Below are 26,801 nucleotides of genomic sequence, written 5' to 3' on the forward strand. Positions count from 1 at the left end.
TAAACGGACAAGTTGTACAAAATTAAATGGCACACAATGGAAACAGTGAAATAACCAAAGGAATGAACTCTCATTAGTAGTTAGGCTAGAGGCTGAAGTGAATAACTGACAGGGCTATATACATGGAGCAAACAGAGGCCTGCCAACAGGGGTGACAAAATGAATTGAGATGTGGCTTGCACAAAGTGACACTTGTGACTAAGAGGGACATTGCTGCTGATCACAGACGTGTGAGTTAGTGTGTGTGTGTGTGTGTGTGTGTGTGTGTGTGTGTGTGTGTGTGTGTGTGTGTGTGTGTGTGTGTGTGTGTGTGTGTGTGTGTGTGTGTGTGTGTGTGTGTGTGTGTGTGTGTGTGTGTGTGTGTGTGTGTGTGTGTGTGTGTGCTGTTATCAGATATATCGTCATAATATATGTGTCCTACATAGCACATATTAAAACAAAGGTTTGAAATAAATCTGTTAATAAATGTCAGTGCAGTAACGTGATGCACTTTCAAAAAGGCAGGCGAGTTGAAAAGAAACTAAGTATGATGATAGACAAGAGTAAAAGAAACAGGGAGGCATGAAGGTTTCAACATGATTTTGTTCCAATCGTTCTCTCTGCAGTGAATATAAGGGAGATAAGGAAATTCTATCTTTGTTCCAGCCACTGAGCTAACAACTTTTTTTGTTGGTGAGGTGTCTGATAATATGGTTCACTATTTAGGAGTGGTGTAGTGTCTGATAACATGGTTCACTATTTAGGAGTGGTGTAGTGTCTGATAACATGGTTCACTATTTAGGAGTGGTGTAGTGTCTGATAACATGGTTCACTATTTAGGAGTGGTGTAGTGTCTGATAACATGGTTCACTATTTAGGAGTGGTGTAGTGTCTGATAACATGGTTCACTATTTAGGAGTGGTGAAGTGTCTGATAAGATGGTTCACTATTTAGGAGTGGTGTAGTGTCTGATAACATGGTTCACTATTTAGGAGTGGTGTAGTGTCTGATAACATGGTTCACTATTTAGGAGTGGTGAAGTGTCTGATAACATGGTTCACTATTTAGGAGTGGTGTAGTGTCTGATAACATGGTTCACTATTTAGGAGTGGTGTAGTGTCTGATAACATGGTTCACTATTTAGGAGTGGTGTAGTGTCTGATAACATGGTTTATTATTTAGGAGTGGTGTAGTGTCTGATAACATGGTTCACTATTTAGGAGTGGTGTAGTGTCTGATAACATGGTTCACTATTTAGGAGTGGTGTAGTGTCTGATAACATGGTTCACTATTTAGGAGTGGTGTAGTGTCTGATAACATGGTTCACTATTTAGGAGTGGTGAAGTGTCTGATAACATGGTTCACTATTTAGGAGTGGTGTAGTGTCTGATAACATGGTTCACTATTTAGGAGTGGTGTAGTTTGTCTGATAACATGGTTCACTATTTAGGAGTGGTGTAGTGTCTGATAACATGGTTCACTATTTAGGAGTGGTGTAGTTTGTCTGATAACATGGTTCACTATTTCGTATTGGCCAACATGGTCACATACAGTAATATCCTTCAGTAAAGAATTGTCAATAGGCTACAATATTGAACTCTTTTGTGTCAAAAACCATTATCTCAAAGAGCTATTTAAACTACATTCCTATACAGTACTGTATCAAGAAGTATAATTGCTCAAAACTACGTAAAATCTACTTTCAAAACTAAGTTAGCACACTACTAGCTTTGACCCCAGCCGTACTAAGTCACCCCTCTGATTTGTGAAGGAGAATACAAAGTGATGTCTGGGCTAGCACCACGAGACTAGCAAACAACTGAATAAAAGACAACTGTAACACATTCATTCTTGTTTATTTATTTGTTTGTTGTGTGTAATCAGGTTAGGATATACAGATGGATAAATGGACAGATGGATGGAGGTGGGAACAAGGGGGCACAGGCACAACCACAGACTGTCTGGGGACTGGGTAAGAAGGAGTGTCGTATGGTTGTCTGTGGGTTGTCTGTTTGTCTTGGCATGGCCGCTGTAAATAAATCAATTCTGTGGAGAGAGAGAGAGTCAGGCCCAGATCAGTAAAGTGTGCCAACCCAGAGTATGTGCCAACCAGGCCCCCAGTGTCCGGTCTGGAGCGTGAAGGCACGAGCTCTGCTGGTCGGCTGCTACCTAGCAACCTAGTGGTGCCAAAACAAAATCAGACGGACGTTTTAGGCTCTAAATTTAGTTTATTATGATCAAGTTCGACCCCCACAGTGAAGTAGTTTAAAGTTCGCTACAAATCGAGATATTTAATTAAATAGTAATCCATTCTGACTAATACATTTGTCGTCACACAGGACCATGTGCTGGCACAGACCAACCACAGGCTGGTAGGCTACGAGGAGGCTTGCCCATACTCTTTGTATGTCAACCTAAGGGGGTGTGGTGTGCAATCCAGATGAGAATGCGGAGTCAACGAGCCTGTCAAGTGAAGACAGATGGCCTGACCAATGTCTATGGGGCTGACATAGGATGATAGAATGGAGATGGAGGATGGTCATGGAGATGGAGGATGGTCATGGAGATGGAAGAATGCACTCATACTATGTTTGAAATATCAAGTTAGTATGCAATTATAATTGAATACATTTTGAATCTCAAACGACAGTTCATCATGTCTGAGGTAATGTTTTATGATAACAAAATTATGCAGTTTAACAATTTTTTTATTTAACTAGGCAAGTCAGTTAAGAACAAATTCTTATTTACCATGACAGCCTAGGAATAGCAGGTTAACTGCCTTGTTCAGGGGCAGAACGACAGATCTTTACCTTGTCAGCTCGGGGATTTGATCTTGCCACCTCTTGGTTACTAGTCCACCTTTCGGTTACTGGCCCTTTAATTCTCATGGGGTAATCCAATCTAGCCTAACCGAGTTGTGACCGGTTGTTGTGATGGTAGCGCCATTAACTTTTTCTTTTCAGGTGGATGGATCATTGTCATATTATATGATATATAGACTAGATAGGGTACTTGCGCACTCTTGACATTGCCGACATGTTCTGTATTTATCTGTACTAATTATCACTCCAAAGATTCTAATCTTAATTTTTCCCCCGATAACTCAGTCGTAATTCTGATTATCATAGTTAATATTTGCTGTCCGTTTTGTTTTCCAATGTTGACCTGGCTAGGTTCTAAGTAACACTGAGCTTTCAAATTAACCTTCTGCTGCAAAGGTTTAACAGTAGGCTAACATCAGGTTATTGCATAATAATTCAGGTTATGATCATACTTGATCGACTTAGCTAACTTCATTTGGTCGTCTTCGTTTTCATGACAAGCAGGAATAAGAGTGTGGCGCTGGTTAGCAGAGAGAACAATAAAGAGAGACATGCAGAATTCCCCTCCATGAAGATCCTCTTCTCCTGTATCATTCAACGCATGCATTGGAGGAATGTGAAGATCAACAAGGCACGGATCTGGGTCAACAACGTGATGACAGTCTTTGTCAGGCGATTGGGGGAGCAGCAATAAAGCACACAGACATTAAACACAGTCACTGATGGCAATTTCTGAAGGATGGGGTTCATCTTTCTGAAAACCATTCACCTGGGACTGAAAAGATATGGCTGACCTCCTCTGGCCCACTTCTCAGCTGTAACACACATGCTCTCTCTCTTGCACACAAACTCTCCCACACAACCACCCCCCCCACTCCCACACAGACAGAGAGAGAGAATGGTATATTTTTGTTGTTGTTGTGTATACCGGTAGTATTTATTAGGATTGTGGTTATTTTTTTAGGACAATTCAGTTAGATACATCTGTGAAATATGTTTTATTGTGACCTTTCATTACAGACAGGATATTGTAATAAAGACCATTGAATTATGCATATGCCAGTGTTCTTCGTCTCAATCTTATTTCATCCAATTTAACCTGGTTATAGCAAGGAGGTTTAAATATAACTTATAGTCCTGGTCTAGTGCATCTAGTAGCCTATTTCCTTTCAAACTTTTGTACTGTATAACTAGATGAAATGAAAATGACATGAGTGCAATAAGTTAGCTGAGCAGACAAAATGGTCTATTAGGATACTAGACAAAAGTGGACCAGATCGCTATTAGATCGCCAAACATTATACGAACAAGATGGTAATAAATTGTATCCAAATGATCTGTACAGCAACAATTTGCAATAAATAGTCAATGGAGTTATAAATGATAAAGCATTAAGTACATACGACTATACAGTATACTGTAGGCCTGGTTGAACTTTAGGGGATGCATAAAGAGATAGTATCATTAAGGGAGATCCGATACACAAATAAACTAAAAACCTGAGACAATATAGGATACAGCTAGATGTTTTTATAAATTTTAACGCAGGTGACATCTGTTGAACAATGTAACTCATACCACATACGATGTGATTAATCCATATGAAACAGGATAAACACAACCAAAGGCTTGCGCGTTCTTGACAGAGAAGGTGGGTTCTTGACTGTTTACCGCCAAGGTTCCGGTATTGACGCTGATGTTATTTAGCAGCAATGGGTTGATTCTCAGGCAGAATGAAAACGACTTCATTGACCATGATCCTTTGCTAGTTACGGCCACTTTCACCATGATCCTTAGCGATTTTTCGGTGCCATTCAGCAATATGGCGCTCTTCAAATTCAAATACATCCGGCTTCATGCGCTATCGGGAGTTTTCCATAGGTATACGTGCATTGAATTTTTTATTTTTTTATTTAACCTTTATTTAACTAGACAAGTCAGTTAAGAACAAATTCTTATTTACAATGACGGCCTACCAAAAGGCAAAATACCTTCTGCGGGGACGGAGACGGGGGCTGGGATTTAAAAAATAAATAAAATAAAAATAAATAACATATAAATATAGGACAAACACACATCACGACAAGAGAGACAACACAACACTACATAAAGAGAGACCTAAGACAACAACACAGCAAGGCAGTAAAACATGACAACACAGCAAGGTAGCAACACAACATGACAACAACATGGTAGCAGCACAAAACATGGTACAAACATTATTGGGCACAGACAACAGCACAAAGGGCAAGAAGGTAGAGACAACAATACATCACGCAAAGCAGCCACAACTGTCAGTAAGAGTGTCCATGATTGAGTCTTTAACCTGTTTGGGATAGGGGGCAGCATTTCCACTTTGGATGAATCGCGTGCCCATAGTGAACTGCCTCCTACTCTGTCCCAGATGCTAATATATGCATATTATTATTACTATTGGATAGAAAACACTCTGAAGTTTCTAAAACTGTTTGAATTATGTCTGTGAGTATAACAGAACTCATATGGCAGGCAAACTTCCAAACAGGAAGTGAGAATTCTGAGAAGGGTCGATGTTAAAGTCATCGCCTAATCAATTCCCTGTAATATATGGATCTGTTTGCACGCCTTCCTACGCCTTCCACTAGATGTAGAACGTGGAATGAAGCCTCTAGTGTGATGTGGGGCCGGATGGCAGCTATTTGAGTCAGTGGTCTGGCAGAATGCTAGTTCCTGGTCACGCGCGCTAGTCATGATTTGGCCATGTGTTCCATTACTTATACAGACATGAAGAAATGCTCCGATTGGAACGTTATTGGATATATATGATAACAACATCCTGAAGATTGATTCTCTACTTAATTTGACCAGTTTATTCGACCTGGAATATAACATTTTGAAGTTTTCGTCCGAGTTCGCCTGGACCGACGCCAGCGTTTGGACATGTGAACTAAAAGTGCTAGCAAAAGTAGCTAATTGGACACTAGTAATGGACATTATCGAACAAAACAACGATTTATTGTGGAACTAGGATTCCTGGCACTGCATTCTGATGAAAGATCATCATAGGTAAGGGAATATTTATGATGTAATTTCGTATTTCTGTTGACTCCAACATGGCGGAGAAATGTTGTGTATTTCTGAGCGCCGTCTCAGATTATTGCATGGTATGCTTTTTCCTAAAGTTTTTTAAAAATCTGACACAGCGGGTTGCATTAAGAACCAGTGTATCTTTAATTATATGTAAAACATGTATCTTTCATCAAAGTTTATGATGAGTATTTCTGTTATTTGACGTGGCTCTCTGTAATTATTCCGGATATTTTGGAGGCATTTCTGAACATGGCGCCAATGTAAACCGAGATTTGTGGATATAAATATGCACATTATCGAACAAAACATAAATGTATTGTGTAACATGATGTCCTATGAGTGTCATCTGATGAAGATTATCAAAGGTTAGTGATAAAAATAAAAATAAATGGCTGTGTGTTTTTTGGTGGTGATCTAACATAAATATATGTTGTGTTTTCGCTGTAAAACATTTTAAAAATCGGACACGATAGGTAGATTAACAAGATGTTTATCTTTCATTTGCTGTATTTGGACTTGTTAATGTGTGAAAGTTACATATTTCAAAAAAAATATTTTTGAATTTCGCACGCTGCCTTTTCAGCGGAATGTTGTGAGTGTTCCGCTAGCTGAACCCCTGGGCTAGAAAGGTTAAATGAAGAGACTGAGATAAAACTGTCCAGTTTGAGTGTTTGTTGCAGCTCTTTCCAGTTGCAAGCTGCAGCGAACTGAAAAGACGAGCGACCCAGGGATGTGTGTGCTTTGGGGACCTTTAACAGAATGTGACTGGCAGAATGGGTGTTGTATGTGGAGGATGAGGGCTGCAGTAGATATCTCAGATATGGGGGAGTGAGGCTTAAGAGGGTTTTATAAATAAGCATCAACCAGTGTGTCTTGCAACGGGTATACAGAGATTACCAGTTTACAGAGGAGTATAGAGTGCAGTGATGTGTCCTATAAGGAGCATTGGTGGCAAATCTGATGGCCGAATGGTAAAGAACATCTAGCCGCTCGAGAGCACCTTTACCTGCTGATCTATAAATTATGTCTCCGTAATTTAGCATGGGTAGGATGGTCATCTGAATCAGGGTTAGTTTGGCAGCTGGGGTGAAAGAGGAGCGATTACGATAGAGGAAACCAAGTCTTGATTTAACTTTAGCCTGCAGCTTTGATATGTGCTGAGAGAAGGGCAGTGTACTGTCTAGCCATACTCCCAAGTACTTGTATGAGGTGACTACCTCAAGCTCTAAACCCTCAGAGGTAGTAATCACACCTATGGGGAGAGGGGCATTCATCTTACAAAACCACATGACCTTTGTTTTGGAGGTGTTCAGAACACGGTTAACGGTAGAGAAAGCTTGTTGGACACTAAGAAAGCTTTGTTGTAGAGCATTTAACACAAAATCCGGGGAGGGGCCAGCTGAGTATAAGACTGTATCATCTGCATATAAATGGATGAGAGATCTTCCTACTGCCTGAGCTATGTTGTTGATGTAAATTGAGAAGAGCATTGGGCCTAGGATTGAGCCTTGGGGTACTCCCTTGGTGACAGGCAGTGGCTGAAACAGCAGATTTTCTGACTTTATACACTGCACTCTTTGAGAGAGGTAGTTAGCAAACCAGGCCAAAGACACATCAGAGACACCAATATTCCTTAGCCGACACAAGAATGGCATGGTCTACCGTATCAAAATCTTTGGCCAAGTCAATAGAAATAGCAGCACAACATTGCTTAGAATCAAGGGCAATGGTGACATCATTGAGGACCTTTAAGGTTGCAGTGACACATCCATAACCTGAGCGGAAACCAGAATGCATACCAGAGAGAATACTATAGACATCAAGAAAGCCAGTCAGTTGATTATTGACAAGTTTTTCCAACACTTTTGATAAATAGGCCAAAATAGATGGATGACGGTATTAGTAAATCAACAAAATTTTGAATTTCCCCACTCTCCAATGTGTGTTATGTTAATATCCTACTACAAATTGTGTGCAATGATAATATGTTACAACAAAGTAAGGTTTTATACTTTGTCATACTGTGTGAATGTGAATATGTACATTACACATAATGTGAAGCACATGGAGGGTGCATAGGCCTTAAGCAGTAATGAGTACTGTACATAAAAACATGCTTATTTTTTTACAATGGTGAGGAGAGAGAAATACAGTATTGTTATTTTTCCAAACATTAAACAAAACCTAAAAAGCTTTTATTCAAATTAATATTTAATCCAAGGACATATACAACTGAATTCCCAGAAAGCCTTTACCAGTTCAGTACACTTTAGTCAGTGTGTGTCTACATAGTAATCCAAGACTTACATTCTAAACAGTATGAAATACCAGTCTGCTGAGGCAACCCATGGTAAGGTGTGATGGCTGCCTTAAATACAAATAGTCTGGCAGAAAGCGACCCTGCCAACACGCTAGTAGTGAGATGTCCTTACTCTTTCAACCGTGACAGAGTTGTTCACCCACGATATGTAGACAAGTGACCTGATCCTAGCAGTACTATCCTGGCCCGGCCTGTCACTGCCCTGTCATACTATATATACCCTGTCCTTTCCTGCTCTGGCATGTCCTTAGCATGTGTTGCCAGTCTCTGTAGCATCAAGGTTAGAGAGGTGGTCCAGTAACTGGAGGGTTGCCCTGCCCTGAAAGCAATACCCTGCCCTGACCTGTCCTTGGTGTGTGTTTGCCTACCCTTGCCTTTCTTTAGCATGTTGTCGTGTATTAGCCTATAATAAATACATGGTTAATTACAGCATTACATTATAACGTTAATAGTAATATTATTATGCGTAGGTTGCCATACCATAGTCAAGGTCAAAGTACATTATGGGAACGCACATGTGAATTCATTCTGTATTAATCTTGACGCTAAACAGCATGGCAGCGTCTTGCCTCGTTAATATACCACAGTAAATATTGGTGACGAGCGACAAAAATGTACTAAACTTGGGAGAAAAGACACAAATGTTGTTGGTACAGTGAATACAATGGCCCAGTTTCGACGACTGGGATGAATTTAAAAAGAAAGTTGAGTTGTGGTCAGCGTATATTGAATGCATGGAACAATACATTGCTAAGTGTGATGCGTTCACAAATGTATGGTGTCATGACGTTGCCTGTTTAGGTACATAAAGCCCATCCCCCTCTCCCTGCCACTCCCTGCCTCCCCCTTTCCTCATTCAACCCATGCTGTGGTCACAGAGAGACGTCGTAAATTCCTGAGAATCTCCTCATGGCCAAACAGTATTAGAGAGAGGGTAAACTTTCAGGACAAAGGGGTTTCTTCCACCTCACAGAACTTGAGGTACAAACAGATTTCATGTTCCGGAAAAAGTATAAAAGATCGGTGAAGATTCCAGCTATTAACATGTCCGTTTGTCACAATGTGGGAAACTCATGGGAGACTGTGTGGCTACATTACCATACCGCTGTTTGTATAATAACCTCAGATATGAGGTTTACATCTGAGTGTTGTATAAAATGAATGAGTGAGTATGATACTGTTTGTATAATTGTGTAATATGATTTTGGACTGTTTAATGAAGAAAAATACAAATCCCTTTTGATTTGAACTAAATCCGAGGACCCGCCCCTGAGCCAGTTGGGTCAGACATCCTGGGACAGCCCCTCTCTGCAATCCGAATAAAAACCCAACTCTGAGAAATTATCAGTAGACCATGTTTTTCTCCATAGGAGGAGAACGAAGGTTGTGTACCATTGCTGAATCATTTAACCACACCACGTGGTTAAACTCAAAGACTATACCGACAGAATAAGAACAAGTCTTTGATATTGACTACTAGTCTGCAGCTAGGAATTCGGTATCATTGAACGCGAAGAACAACAACCGCCGAAACACCCATTCTATAACGAATGTCACTCTGAACTATCCACAATAACCAAGACAGAGACGGACGAATCTCTCCAACAGAAACTAACTTTTCTCCAGCGATCAAGACGACACACTGAGCGTAAATATATATATATATATTGATTGCAATTGTTCCCGAATGAGTGAGCGTTCATGTGTAAAGGATTAGCATGTCAATTGTTATAATTATGAACTCTGTAGTGACTTCTGAGTCGACCCCCAATTTTCCCTTTGTCTAACAAGCCGCCATGCCGGTTCAGCCCACTAGGGCATATTTCTCCCATCATTTCATGTAACCATTTTAAGTTTGTTTGTTTGTTTATGCATTTCTGTGAATTACTTAGTTAGTAATAAATAAATGATTTAAGACAATTGATGTATGGATGACTCATAGTGAAGACTGGGTTCGTGCAGATAACCAACAATTTACGACGTTTGGAATGAGACTAACGTGAGGTAAAGTAAATAATTAATTCGAAGACTAATTGATCAGATAAAATATCTGAAAAGTTATTTTAGGAAATGATAACTTTGTAATCTGAATATTTTTCCTTGGTGCCCCAAAATTCATAGCTAATTAGTTACGTTATTAATCAGTTGATCGCGTAATCCCTAATTACAGGAATCTTTGATATAAACTATAAGTCTTCAATTTAATGATAGCAAAGACACGACAATGGAGTACTATGGAATCTATTTCAACCACAGAAACCTAAGTATGAAACTTTTGATGAGATTAATGACATTCTAAAGGGACACGTTGAGCCATTTCTCATTGCTGAAAGGTTTTGTTTAAAAAAAACAGCTACTCAGTTGAAACAGTGTGCAGTATATTGTGAGTTCAGGGCAACACTGGAAGATTCCCTGCGTGACAGGTGTGTTTATTTAACTAGGCAAGTCAGTTAAGAACAAATTACTGTCAAAGACAGTAAATGACAAGATGTCATTCAGAGAAACTCTTACTGTGGATAAGAGAAATCTGAATATGGATTTGACACTGGAGCTGCAGTGAGCTAGCCTGGTGGACACATGACCCACGTGACTACACAGCTCGCTGTGACTTCGGGAGCTGGTGTCAGCCAGATTGGCAGTGAGCATCATTTCACAAAACCTGTATGAGAGTGCATTCCCACATTTGCCATTAGAGGGTGCACAAATCAAACTAAAGACTTATACAGGACAGAACATTGCTGTAACGGGACAGTTTACCGCAAAAGTGAGCTATTAGGCTCAAAGTGAGGATCTACCAGTCATAGTTGTTAACTGAGCTGGACCAGCTTTATGTGGAAGGAACTGGTTACAAAAGCTGAACCTTAACTGGAAACAAATCAAGCATGTGAGTATAACAGAAATGCTTGAAAATGCTCAATCTATTCAGGAAGTGTTAGAAATGCACGTGGAAGTATTCAAGGACGAGCTAGGTACAGCGACTATACTAGTTAAACCTGATGTGCCTCCTAAGTTCTATAAGAACCGTACCTTTTCATTTGATAAAGAGCTAGAGAGACTAGAGAAGGCTGACATACTCACACCAGTGAAACACAGTGACTTGGCCGCACCAGTAGTTCCTGTAGTGAAACGGGACAAGTCATTCCACTTGTGTGGAGATTATAAAGATACAGTGAACCAAGCAACAAACATTGAAATGTTTCCTTTGCCACGTATAGAGGAGATAATGACAACACTTTGTGGAGGAAAAGTCTTTCAAAAAATCGACCTGGCTACCGCTTACCTACAGGTGTTGTTGGATGATGACTCAAAGAAATACTCTACCATCAACACAAATAAGGGCTTATTTATGTACAATAGGTTACGGAGTAAGCTCCGCCGCTGAAGGGTCTTGATGTGGTTGTCTACTTGGATGATCTGTTAATCACAGGCCAGAACAAAAAGAGGCACCGGAGGGACCTTCAAAATGTACTGCAACGTCTTCAGGAGAACGGACTCTGAGTGAAAAAGTCAAAATGTGAGTTTGGGAAAAAAGGGATTGAGTGTCTAGGACATGTGTTGGAAAACGGAGGAATCCACCCATCCACAGAGAAAACCAAAGCCCTCCAGGGGAGATGAATACCTTTCTGGGTCTTGTTAACTACTATGGACGTTTAGTGCCACAGGAGCACAGTTCTACCGCCACTGTACAGGTTGCTGAAAGACCAAGTGACCTGGTGTTGGAAACAACAGGAACGGGATGCCTTCAACAAATGCAAAGAACTGTTAACGAGTGATCAGGTTTCAGTCGACTATGACTCAAAACTACCCATTATCTTGACATGTGATGCATCTGCGTACGTTATTGGAGCCATCATACAGCACATTATGCCAAACGGAGATGAATGTCCCATTGTGTATGCATTCAGGACTTTATCCCCAGCCGAGAAGAAATACTCACAGATTGAAAATTAAGCCTTGGGACTAACCTAAGGAGTAAAAAAGTTCCATCAGTATCTGTGGGGGAGACAGTTTAACCTATTGACTGATCACAAACCCTTACTACCTTGTTTCGGGAGCACAAGAGCCTCCCTACGATGGCTGTTGCACGCATCCAATGGTGGGCCATCATCTTGTCAGTGTATGACTACCGAATTGCTTATCGAAAATCAGGACACCACAGCAACGCTGATGTTTTATCACACTTTCCCTTACCTGAGACCAGTGAAGCCGGAACCGATCGCTACACATTCTTTATATGACACATTGAAATGTTTCCAGGTTTAAAAGATCAATTCTCTTTTAGTTGTTTAGATTTAGACTTGGGCGGTATACCGTATACCGGGGTATTTGGAAATAGCCACAGGATAGTTTTTCAGTACAATTAAAACAATTTATTCCATTTTTTCAACAACCCAACAAATATTTGTAGCTACTTTTTAAGAAAATATCTGCAGTCAACTTGTACAATACGTTAGGAAATGAAGCAGATTTCGTTCTTCATTTCACCTGTCACATTATTTTACATTATGAAGCTTACCATATTTCCCCAGAACGGTTCAGCCAGTCACTTGTTTCCTTGTAAATAGCACAACGGGAGAAAGTGGGAGCAGTGAGTCCAGCTGCGCATTGACAGCGTTGCGTTTTATATTGAAAGTCAACAGTGTTTTTTTGCTTCAATAGAGTGATCAGGGACTTGCAACTATAGTTTTCCTTCACAGAAAATACATTAGTCCAACACATTTGGCAGAAAATTGCTTAATTTTCATCAGATGACAACAGAAGTGCAATGCCATTTGGCTGGCAGCCACACAAGTAAATGAGTTTACAATGAAAAAGCAAGGTCTTTTTTTGCAAAAACGATGCTTGGCATTCTTATTTCTAATGTTTATCATAGAAATAATGTAGACAGCTACATTTCCAAATGTTTTGCTTAAAGTTAGTCTTGAATTTTACCTGAGAAAAGTAGGTTGGCTACACCAAGAAAAGTAGCTAAACATCAGTCAGAGCACTGTCTGCTGACAGAATGCCCGTTCACTCATTTGAGTGGAGAAGTGCTAAAGAAGCACAAAATGAGTTTGATACCGAGCAGAAATGACATTAGATCTGCTTTTACAAAACGCAGAAAGAGATTCCTTATGTGTTTTATATTATTATGCGTTAACGCGACCCATAAGTTTAACTGTCTAGGTATCTAATTAAGTTACTGAATTAATAATGTGACGGGGCATCATATTGTTTAAGCTTTCTACCGTGTTTGAGAAGTCAAAGCCCATGGATAAGTTATCTGTACAGCTGCCACTGCCTTCTTTTGATATCCTTACGTTTTTTCTCCTCTCTGTTCTTGGCCGTCTGCTCCTCCCCCATCTTCTCGGAGCAGAGCAGGCAGGCCCGTTGCCCTAGCAACTCCAGACTCCACACAGACACAGACACAGCTGCTTCAGAGCCAGTACTGTTCTTCCTTCAGACATGCATGCATCAAAACTTTTTTCACTTCACACAATGTCTCTTGTTGGCATTCGCTTGTAAATGTCCAAACTCACCAAAAATGACATTTGGTATCTCCTACCTATATATGTTTAACTTTATGAGCTGGATTGCCTATTTGCACTCATTAGCTAGCAGCCTCCATTTTATCTTTATTTAAATAGGCAAGTCAGTTAAGAACAAATTCTTATTTTCAATGACAGCCTAGGAACAGTCAGTTAACTGCCTCGTTCAGGGGTAGAACAATAGATTTTTACTTTGTCAGCTCATGGATTCGATCTTGTAACCTTTCAGTTACTAATCCAATGCTCTAACCACTAGGCTACCTGTCGCCCCATGGAAAGTCACTATTACTTGTGCTAATTGTTCTAGCATTCTGGTAACAGACACCCAATAATATTTTCTGCACCCCCTTGTGTACTAAGCCGGTAATACCGTAAATCCTGGGATGAGAGAAGGATGGTTTGACAAAATGAACATCTGGAAACTGTCCAACCCTATTTACAGTATAAGTATTTAGTGGGGATCATTTGTTACTGAATCTCAGACTAAAAGGGGGATGATGTAGTGTATTAGCCTATAATAATAACAAAAATATCAATGCAGCATGCAGCATGCAACCATTTCAAAGGTTTTATTGAGTTACAGTTCATATGAGGAAATCAGCAATTGAAATACATTCATTAGGCCCTAATCTATGAATTTCACATGATTGGAAATACAGATATTCATCTGTTGGTCACAAAAAAGGAAGGGGCGTGGGTCAGAAAATGAGTCAGTATCTGGTGTGACCACCATTTGCCTCATGCTGTGCAATACATCTCATTTGCATAGAGGCTGTTGATTGTGGCCTGTGGAATGTTGTCACACTCCTCTTCAATGCCTGTGCAAAGTTGCTGGATATTGGCGGGAACTGGAACACGCTGTGGTACACGTCAATCCAGAGCACCTAAACATGCTCAATGGGTGACATGACTGATGAGTATGCAGGCCATGGAAGAATTGGGACATTTTCAGCTTCCAGGAATTGTGTACAGATCCTTGCGAGACAGGGCTGTGCATTATCATGCTGAAACATGAGGTGATGGCTGCTGAATGAATGGCACGACAATGGGCCTCAGGATCTCATCATAGTATCTCTGCGCATTCAAAAGGCCATCGATAAAATGCAATTGTGTTCGTTGTCCGTAGCTTATGCCTGCCCATACCATAACCCCACAGCCACCGTGGGCAATCCGTTCACAACGCTGACATCAGCAAACCGCTCACCCATACAAAGCCATGCGGTTGTGAGGCCAGTTGGACGTACTGCCAAATTCTCTAAGACGACGTTGAAGGCGGATTATGGTAGAGAAATTAACATTTGATTCTCTCGCAACAGCTCTGGAGGACATTCCTGCAGTCAGCATGCCAATTGTGTGCTCCCTCAAAACTTGAGACATCTGTGGCATTGTGTTGTGTGACAAAACTGCACATTTTAGAGTGGCCTTTTATTGTCCCCAGCACAAGGAGCAACTGTGTAATGATCATACCGTTTAATCAGCTTCTTGATATGCCACACCTGTCAGGTGGATGGATTATCTTGGCAAAGAAGAAATGCTCACTAACAGGGATGTATACAAATTTGTGCACAAATGTACAAATTTGTGCTTTTTGTGCATATGGAACATTTCTGGGATCTTTTATTTCAGCTCATGAAACATGCGACCAACACTTCACTTTAGAGAGGTGGATCCTTAACTGAAGGGTTGCCCTGCTCTGACCCTATTAGTACTAATATATTCTACTCTGACCAGCCTTAATTCCCCTGGCCCTATCGTACCCTACTCTGACCTGCCTGAATTGCCCTGGCCTTATCATACCCTACTTTGACCTGCCTTAATTTCCCTGGCCCTATCATATCCTACTCTGACCTGCCTTAATTGCCGTAGCCCTATCATACCCTACTCTGACCTGCCTTAATTGCCCTGGCCCTATGATATCCTACTCTGACCTTAGTTAACTGCTGCCCTAGTGTAACATGCCTGACCTGACCTGGTCATGTCCTTAGAGTGTGTAGCAAGACTACCAGCAGACCGCATGACTCACCTAAATGACTTGGTAATATAATCTGGTTTTATCTGGTTATAGGCTGACTGGTGATGTGACCTGTGATCAGGGCCTGGGGTAATGAAAGTGTGCTAGTAGCTGGGTGGAAAAACAGGACAGAGCAGAGTTTTGGGTTTAGTATCCACAGACAGACAGGGCCCTGAAAGTTGTCCTTCTACTAGTCCGGCTCATGACAGCGAGCTGGGTGAAGAGACGAAGAAGACAGATATGCCACTAAGAGCACACTTTTATCCAAAGCCACCTACAGTACAGTGAGTGCTTAGGGAATCAATTCCTACCAACCGAGCCACAGGGATCATAGAGTTTAGTAAATCCACTGAAGGTTGCCCCATCCCAGCAGGAATATAACCACAACGGTGGCATTGCAGGGTGCTGGGTTGACAGCTTTGGTCTAGTATCTACTAACTGACGTTGTCCTATTCCTAGCCAGCTCATCAGAAAACTCACTGAGGAATTTAACGACCTGGTGCCTGGTTGGTTGACAGACACACAACGTTTGATGTTGTTTAAATACCAAATCTCCCGTGCAGAGCTGCTCTCATATGGAAAATGTGATCTCTTATTTGCATAATTTATATTGCACAAACAGGAGTTGATTCTATGAGGGATAAAATTAAATATAACATTTCTGGACATAATTGGACAATAGGAGGGGTGTTGTTGGTATCACCATCTGTTTGGAGAAAGTTGTAATGGTGCGGAACACACACACACAAACATGTATATGTACACGTGTAAAGGACGTCACGCTGCTTGCTTAGCGAGTACCACTTCCTCCCGATTTGGCCCATACCTGGCGCGAATTCTCTGTCTCACAAACACACGTGACCATCCTCCTCAACCGTCAAAGCCGAGCGCACCACCTCAAAAGCTAGCTAATGAGGCGACGCAAGCAGGACACTTAAGGCTGAGGAGTAAGTTTCACACATCCCCATGTGCTACACACACACACACACACACACACACACACACACACACACACACACACACACACACAGACGCACACACACACACACGCATACACACACACGCATACACACACACACACACACACACACACACACACACACACACACACACACACACACACACACACACACACACACACACACACACACACACACACACACACACACACACACACACACACTGGAAGTATGTTCTCCCAGGCAGCCACAGTCAAATATGCAAAATGGTGTCAGGGTAAGAGGCACCACCACTTTATAAATCAGAGACTGTCTGGCTATTCATCATTTACTACTTTCAACAGATGCCGTTACATTTTGATTTAGAAGACTTAAGCGTCGCTTTGAAAATTCCAGGTGTGTAATCTGCATTTTACTTTGTAGCAATTACACAGCACTTTACCTTTTGAAAAACTATCCCACTGAATTGACATTTTAACAGATGAATTCCAGGATGGTTAAACTAAATAAACAGCCAGTTAATCTAAATAATGTGATTGTGATGGGTTTTCCAGTCCCCTCATCATCAGCAACATTCTGCTTCGCTTTGTGACTCTCTGATTTCTGTTATGTTTGTTGGTGTGCTTGTTTGTTGTATACTGCAATTCAGCTTTAAGCTGCCAATGTATACATAATACAACTAAACGAAGCTACATCACCCACGGCTGTGATGTTGTGAGGACGGTTTGCCAACAACTCCCTGATGACTTCATTCAAACAAATATCATTTTAGACCGACCTGCCAAATATGAATACATAACAGGATGTCATGTGGCCCCTGGCTCAAACAGAAAACATTACTCACTCAGAATAAATAACAAACTTCCCCCAGAAAGATGATGCTAAACATATTCTGGCCTAAAACAACCCTGAATGAATATGAGTAACTGCACGGAGAAGTTAATCGAGTTTGGTTACCTACAATGAACTTGACCGGAGTTGCTGTAATCGCATGAACAACATTTTGAGAGAAAAATATTTTTTGAAGATGTGAATACTGCCATCTAGTGGAATGCTTGTTTAAGGTTTGTTTCACGGACCCTGAATCCCAAATTAACCCCAGCCCTCATCCAACTATTCCATCTGGCCAAGCAGAGGGCAAGATGGGGCAACCATTATATTGTTTACACCTATGCGATCCCATCAAATCTACACAAGTTCCTAGGCAGTAGGGGCTAGCAGTTGGTTTGGGGAGTGAGGGCACTAGGATAAAAGCTCCTCTGCAGTTTATGCAATTGAATATGAGTGAACAACAAATCCATGTCTAAGGGAAAGGTAAAGGTGTACATACATACTGTGATTAAGTTATCAAAAGGCTGTTGTGATGATGAGTGAGAAGAGACCCATCTACATGAAGCCAGGAAGCCTTGCTGTGGAGGCTGCCGAGTTGACCCAGTTAGTTGACACTGTGAGACACTGTGATACACAGAGAAACTGTAGAAGAGGCGAGGCCATCATCAGTCCCTCCAAACCAGAGACTGTATATGTGTGCGTGTGTGCCTGTGTGCATGCATGCGTGTGTATGCGTGTGTGTATCATCAGTCCCTCCACACCAACACCATAGGCCTGTTTCCAGTCCACCAGCTGTAATTACATACGTCTGGCTCAGACTACCCAAATAATGTCATGACTCTTTAAATTTTCAGTGAAACAACAGACACTCCTGATGTGTTTAAAAATGTAGCTGAGGCTCAACTGCCGCCTAACTGCCGTGTGATCGTCACATCCAGCTCGTCACTCATCACATCCAGCTCGATAAAAGGACATCCACTCTGATCTAACTAAAACAAAACAGCTGTGTGTCGACTGACAACAAGGGCCCTACATAACATTCCATTATGTCACATTCATTAACCCCCCTGCCACACACTTTACACTATGATCCCTTGCTCTACACACACACACACACACACACACACACACACACACACACACACACACACACACACACACACACACACACACACACACACACACACACACACACACACACACACACACACACACACACACACACAGTGACCGGTACATTAAACCCCCCCTACACACACAGAGTACACAGTAACCGGTATTCACTACATTAAACCCCCCCTAAACACACAGATGTTATTGTGACCGGTATTCACTACATTAAACCCCCCCTACACACACAGAGTATACAGTGACCGTTATTCACTACATTAAACCCCACCTACACACACATATGTTATTGTGACTGGTATTCACTTCAATAAACCCCCCCCCCCTACACACACACAGATGTTATTGTGACCGGTATTCACTACATTAAACCCCCCCTACACACACAGATGTTATTGTGACCGGTATTCACTACATTTAAACCCCCCTACACACACAGATGTTATTGTGACCGGTATTCACTACATTAAACGCCCCCTACACACACAGATGTTATTGTGACCGGTATTCACTACATTAAACCCCCCCTACACACACAGATGTTATTGTGACCGGTATTCACTACATTATACCCCCCCTACACACAGATGTTATTGTGACTGGTATTCACTACATTAAACCCACCCTACACACACAGATGTTATTGTGACCGGTATTCACTACATTAAACCCCCCCTACACACACAGAGTACACAGTGACCGGTATTCACTACATTAAACCCCCCCCTACACACACAGATGTTATTGTGACCGGTATTCACTACATTAAACCCCCCCTACACACACAGAGTACACAGTGACCGGTAATCACTACATTAAACCCCCCCCTACACACACAGATGTTATTGTGACCGGTATTCACTACATTAAACCCCCCCTACACACACAGAGTACACAGTGACCGGTATTCACTACATTAAACCCCCCCTACACACACAGATGTTATTGTGACCGGTATTCACTACATTAACTGGCTACTGTACTGTAGCATGAAAAGCTTTCTCGCATGAGCTGCCTGTGAGGCCTGCAGCACTTTTCACTCTAATAGCTATTTATTGAGAGTATGTGGGGCACCAGCACAGAGGGTTGATGTTGCTGCTGCTGTGGGGTGTGTATGTGTGCGTGTGCATGCGTGCCTGTGTGTGCGGGGGGGGGGGGGGGTTACAGCAGGAAGGTCCCAGGCCCCCCTCCCCCCCTCGATCTCCCAGGGGCACCAGCTGTCATGGCTGGGACAGTCCACAGACTTTGTCTCTCACACACACACACACACACACACACACACACACACACACACACACACACACACACACACACACACACACACACACACACACACACACACACACACACACACACACACACACACACACACACACACACACACACACACACCACTATGATGGAAGCACAGATAAGCTCCTCTGGTAGGGAAAGTACACACTCAACCCTTCTTCTCTAAGCACCACTTTCACTATCACTGACACTGTGACCCACTCCATCACTCTGTCCTGTCAGCCTGGGAGGATATAGAGGAGATAAACTGTTTGACTCCATCTATACAACTATAAATCAATCCAAATTCAACCTCAAGGCATGTACATCATTCAAGAATCAGACTCACTGCATTGTAAACCATTCAACTACAGTGTGTTAAATGTCTGAACACCAGCTGTCAACATGTTTTTCATGGCCATATTGCATAAACTTGGATTATTAACCAAACTTCAGATAAAATGTCACTGTCACTATGTTACAACTCAGGCATTTAAAACAACGTAGTTGTTATTTACCAATGAATTTGCTTTGTCTGTTCAAGTCTTGATTTTTAAATTGCAATGCAATTTAAGTTACACACATTCTTTAAGCCAGTCTGGAAAGACTATCTTTATCCTCTGCCTACGGAGCATTTGTTTTGCTCCAGTCTGAACAGAACAGAATCAAGTCAACAGAACATTTCTACAGCCAGGCACTAAACAGTCAAGATGAGTGTATTTAAACAAAGAGTAAAAAACCTGGGCATCGCACTAATCACTTAGCACTAAGCTCTAATCACTAATCACTAAGCTCTAATCGATAATCACTAATAACTAATCACTAAGCACTAATCACTAAGCTCTAAGCACTAATCACTAAGCACTGTTTCATGAAATGAAAATGAATGACAAATGAATTTCTTATATGAAATCCTCTGTTTTAACAACTACCAACAACTTATGCAAAAGCGAACGTCACCCATAGGTCAACACAGAGAATTTGTCCCTCAGTCAAATAATATGTAAAATCAAAAGGATATGAAAATCCTTAGGCCACTACTGGTGAGAGTGTGGAGGCAAAGATTACAGCATTAGTAAACAGAGCAGTGCTACTGAAAACAACACAAAGGACTAAAGTATTTCATAATAGACACCTCAAACTCCCAGCAAACGGACTGATTTATTTCTCTCTATCGCCAGCCACTGTAGACATAGAAAGGTTAACATTAATATTCATTTTCCCAACTAATAATATAAAAGGACCTCTGAGCAAAGTTTGTTAAACCGAGCAGTGAAAGAAAACAACAAAATGGCTGAGAGGGATGACAAAGCCATGGGTACATCCCAAACGGCACCCTACTATGTATTTAGTGCACTACTAACCAGGGGCCATAGGCACTATATAGGGAATAGGGTGCCATTTGGGATACAATCATGGCTATGAGTCAAATGCTGCAAACTAACTCAGCATGCATCACCATCACCTCTAGTCTGTTTATGCCTCTAGAAGAGAGAGTACTACCGTCCGGCCTTGTTATTTCTACAGTTATCTGTGGGTGTAGGAGAGTGCTCCCTCTCCCTGGGTGACCCAGGGCTAGTCACTACAGACCTCTTAGTCAGGTCTCCCTTCAAGGGGGTCTCTCGTCTGACCTTAATGGGACTCCCTGGTTACAGGTGTCAATTGTGTTGGTAAACAGCTGAGGGATTGGGCTCGAGAAATGTAACCAAACAAATATTTTTAAAATATTGACAGAAATTCACTGCAGGCCTACCTGTACTGCTGCTGGTGGTGCTTCTACTGAGGCTCAGTGTAGACGTGGGTAGAGACCCAGTAGCTGGTGCCGGAGCCTCCCCATTGTTCATCTGTTTGACCCTCTTCAGGTGGGACCTCCCGTTGTAGTGCACCTGGGCCTGAGCCTGGGAGTTCAGCTGGATGTTACACACCTCACACATCGAGTAGAACAGCTTCTTCTTCTCCTGCTGCTGTAGCTGTAGGTCCATGTTTATCTGACCCTGGCCGTTGGTGGTAGGCTCCATCCCTGTGAGCTGATTCAGCTCCAGACAGCCTCCGAACGGAAAGGCCATCCGGCCATGCTCTATGAAGTGGGCCGGACTCAGCGGTGTCTTCATACCTGCAGAAAACAATGACAACAGTGGATTAGAATGACAGACTTTGCTACTGGAAAGCAAGCATAGTGCAGGCACGCACACTTGAACGTGCCCGCACACACATGGACAGACGGACGGACACACACACTCACGTACAAAACACACATACACAGACATGGCAAATACTCACATCCTCCTTGAAACATCACTCTCCAATTAAACATAAATAAATTGATGTTTAGGCTACATTCTACAGATTGTAAAATACAGTGCTGAATCAGGGTCTCCCTCTCCTGTGGAAGCAACAGACAACTGTGACTGTGTTAGAGGAGCAGTGGACACTAAGCGGGTGTCTGATTCTGAATCTCTATTCTTTCCTGTTGTAGAGCTAGAACTCAGCTCCACCTCTGATAGTGTAGCTATACTGTCTGACAGTCTGGTGCCACAGCATCATCCAGCCTCTCTACCTGTGGAGCCGGGATGGGGCCGGGGCGAGGCTGCTGTCCAGACCTGGGTTCAAATAGTATAAGAAATCATTCAAATATTTTATCTGCACTTGATTGAACTTGACTGACACGATGGAACCAATGGAATAGTCTACAGACTGCAATCCCTGCCTATCTGGCACTCCAGGGCAGGCTCAAAGAAACACTGAAAGTATTTGAGAGATTTAGAATACTATGTGAATACAGCTTTGCTGGTAAGTGACCTCCTGTGCCCATCTGTTTCCCTCGCGCCGTGTGTGTGTGTGTGCCCTCGCAGAGGAAGCAGAGGGGGATAGAGCCCAATTCACATGTCCACTGCCCATGGGTGTTACACAACCCTCAATTGCAGCACAGACACGGGACGGAACATACGACAGAGCGGGCAGTCTCTCAATCCCCAGACACGACAAAACAACCCATCAGCTTAGATACACATTTGAAGCTAAATATGTCAAATGGTGAATTCTGTATATATCCCCATCCAACCCAGACACAGCAACACACAGCTTACATTTACTTCTATCAGCATTCAAAGCTGAAATATTTCAACTAGGTGAAGTGAATTTTATCCCCATATAGTATTACATTTGTCATGGTTGATTAATGAGTTGCAACTCTGGACATCGCAACGGTACTACAGATCCGGAGTGCTGACATAGGCAACGAGAGGATGAAACATTTCTTGCTGTATTGAACTGGGAATTACTGTATACCTAAAACCCACAAAATATCCCTTTGTAAGCGCAAAGAAAATAATTTACGTTCACATTAATACTGCATTTTCAGCAGCAAATCTTTGCAAATGCTTGCAAATCTAAACATACTATACTTCTTGTATGGTATCTGGCCAGGCACAAGGGTAATCTGTATCCATGGATATGATGTCTGGATGAAAAGGAAAAGCAGCAGAAGCTTCTGATTGACCGGAACTTCCCCTTGCAGTAGCTTCCTGTGTATGATACTGTATGGGTGCGTCCAAATTAGCACCCTATTCCCTATTGGTCAAAAGTAATGCACTATATTGGATATAGGGTGCCATTTGGGACACAGCCTGTGTCTGTGAGGCTGTAATGAATAGGGAGGCTGTATTATGAGGGTGAAGTATTCGTGCAGTGTGGCCATGTTACGTGTCCCTCTCACTGGACAGTAAGATAATCCGTCTTACACACATGCACGCACACACTCATGCACACACTCACGCACACGCACACACACACACACACACACACACACACACACACACACACACACACACACACACACACACACACACACACACACACAATCCCTCTGACACAGACTGGGTAATCTCTATGGGCAGCTGCAGGCCTCTAATACCGACAGATAAACTTCCTTCACAAACTTCCTCAGAGCTCAGCGCTGTGGCCATTCAGCTTAATTTATTACCAACCCCTTCCCTTAGCACACTTTTCATTTTACACCACAGTCAAGTAAGCAAGGCAAGCACAGCGAAAATGATCACCATTCAATAGGTTGTGTAAATATCCCCAACTTTCTCTGTAAAAGCAAAGTTGGTGTATTCAGTGGCTTGGCCTAGTTAGATGAAGTAAGGAGAACACACTGAGAAGGAAGGGATGCTGCAGTGCTTTGTTGGGGCTGACTCTGTGGAAAGATATCGTGTGTGTGTGTGTTCCCTCCTCCTTCTCCTTCCAGGAGATAACAGATGAGATTACCAGAGAGAGCAGCGTTCGTTGCTGCAGGGTCGAGGAAAGAGACAGATCTGACTGAGTGCGAGGTCCTACATGGTCATTCCATCAGACAGAGAGACAGGGGGCCACGGAGTTAGGGGACCAAGGAGGGCCAGGAAGACAGGGAGCTGGGGGAGCTAAAGGGGGACAGGGGGCTAGACGCAGCTAGGGGGTTACGGAGGGTTACTGGCCCAGCTAGGGGACCTTTCTGTTACTGGCCCAACGCTCTAACCACTAGGCTACCTGACGACATCACAAACAGCAACTAGGAAATGGGCCTACTACAACTTCAAATGGTACTCCACTCCCTGAGTATTTTGAGTTATTGGTATGGCATTGCATTGGTATTATAACAATCCTTACGACATCAACTACCATGTCATAATCTTTCTACTTCCTCTTTGAACCAAGTAAAGATGTTCAGCCTGATAATGCATCTGTTTAAAATCCTAAGGGGGTTCAGAAAAAAAATACATCATGTAAGACCATGTCCGTTTGTCAAAAGTCCTAATTCAGCAGGCTACAAATAATGTAGTACACAAGAGATGTATCTGAGGTGGAGTCAATCATTAATCAAACCAACACTGTCGCTGCGTCACAAATTGTACCCTATTCCTTACATAGTGCAGTACTTTTGATCAGGGACATATGGGCCTTCGTCAAAATCAGTGCACTACGTAGGGAATAGGGTGTAATTTGGGATATGACCTGTCTGTAGCATTAAGGGAGGCCTACTGTACTATCAGTGTTGTATTCCTTCCCCACTCTCCCCACACTCTTTTGTCCAGGCTTCATTTCTAGAGCTCCATGGCAGATAGAGTGCTCTGCTCTTACTCTCCCCTGAAGCTCTGAAGGTCCTACAGTACACAATACACAATACAGAGGGAAAGCCATCACTATGGCCTAAAGCACTGTAGGCCTAATACTAATGGAAATGGAAACAGGCAAGTGGGTAATCCTGGACGTTTCCAGGCCCAGCCAGTGGTGGAGGTCCTGCCTCCACAGTGCACCACCAACATCATAACACTATACTGATCTGGCCTCCAAAGTGAACCCACCAACAACATAACACTATACTGATCTAGCCTCCACTACACACACCAACAACATAACACTATACTGATCTGGCCTCCACTACACACACCAACAACATAACACTATACTGATCTAGCCTCCACTACACACACCAACATCATAACACTATACTGATCTGGCCTCCACAGTGAACACACCAACATCATAACACTATACTGATCTGGCCTCCACAGTGAACCCACCAACAACATAACACTATACTGATCTGGCCTCCACTACACACACCAACATCATAACACTATACTGATCTGGCCTCCAAAGTGAACCCACCAACAACATAACACTATACTGATCTGGCCTCCACTACACACACCAACATCATAACACTATACTGATCTGGCCTCCAAAGTGAACCCACCAACAACATAACACTATACTGATCTGGCCTCCACAGTGAACACACCAACAACATAACACTATACTGATCTGGCCTCCAAAGTGAACCCACCAACAACATAACACTATACTGATCTGGCCTCCACAGTGAACACACCAACAACATAACACTATACTGATCTGGCCTCAACTACACACACCAACAACATAACACTATACTGATCTGGCCTCCACAGTGAACACACCAACAACATAACACTATACTGATCTGGCCTCCACAGTGAACACACCAACAAAATAACACTATACTGATCTGGCCTCCACAGTGAACACACCAACAACATAACACTATACTGATCTGGCCTCCACTACACACACCAACAACATAACACTATACTGATCTGGCCTCCACAGTGAACACACCAACAACATAACACTATACTGATCTGGCCTCCACAGTGAACACACCAACAACATAACACTATACTGATCTGGCCTCCACTACACACACCAACAACATAACACTATACTGATCTGGCCTCCACTACACACACCAACAACATAACACTATACTGATCTGGCCTCCACAGTGAACACACCAACAACATAACACTATACTGATCTGGCCTCCACTACACATACCAACAACATAACACTATACTGATCTGGCCTCCACAGTGAACACACCAACAACATAACACTATACTGATCTGGCCTCCACAGTGAACACACCAACAACATAACACTATACTGATCTGGCCTCCACTACACACACCAACAACATAACACTATACTGATCTGGCCTCCACAGTGAACACACCAACAACATAACACTATACTGATCTGGCCTCCACAGTGAACACACCAACAACATAACACTATACTGATCTGGCCTCCACTACACACACCAACAACATAACACTATACTGATCTGGCCTCCACAGTGAACACACCAACAACATAACACTATACTGATCTGGCCTCCACAGTGAACACACCAACAACATAACACTATACTGATCTGGCCTCCACAGTGAACACGCCAACAACATAACACTATACTGATCTGGCCTCCACAGTGAACACGCCAACAACATAACACTATACTGATCTGGCCTCCACAGTGAACACACCAACAACATAACACTATACTGATCTGGCCTC

At 42.4% G+C, this 26,801-nt stretch overlaps 1 protein-coding gene across 1 annotated transcript in view; it reads right to left on the reverse strand.

Moving 5' to 3' along the window:
- The window catches only part of LOC120057933 (zinc finger protein 385B-like), a 144,133-nt gene extending 122,100 nt beyond the window's left edge, over positions 1 to 22,033 (reverse strand). Inside the window, exon 1 of the mRNA XM_039006409.1 lies at positions 21,676 to 22,033. Coding sequence (XP_038862337.1) covers positions 21,676 to 22,033 — 358 coding nt within the window. The remainder of the gene's footprint in view (positions 1 to 21,675) is intronic.
- Between the last annotated feature and the right edge of the window lie 4,768 nt (positions 22,034 to 26,801).

Source organism: Salvelinus namaycush, chromosome 13 (genome assembly GCF_016432855.1).
Source record: "Salvelinus namaycush isolate Seneca chromosome 13, SaNama_1.0, whole genome shotgun sequence".
NCBI lineage: Eukaryota > Metazoa > Chordata > Actinopteri > Salmoniformes > Salmonidae > Salvelinus > Salvelinus namaycush.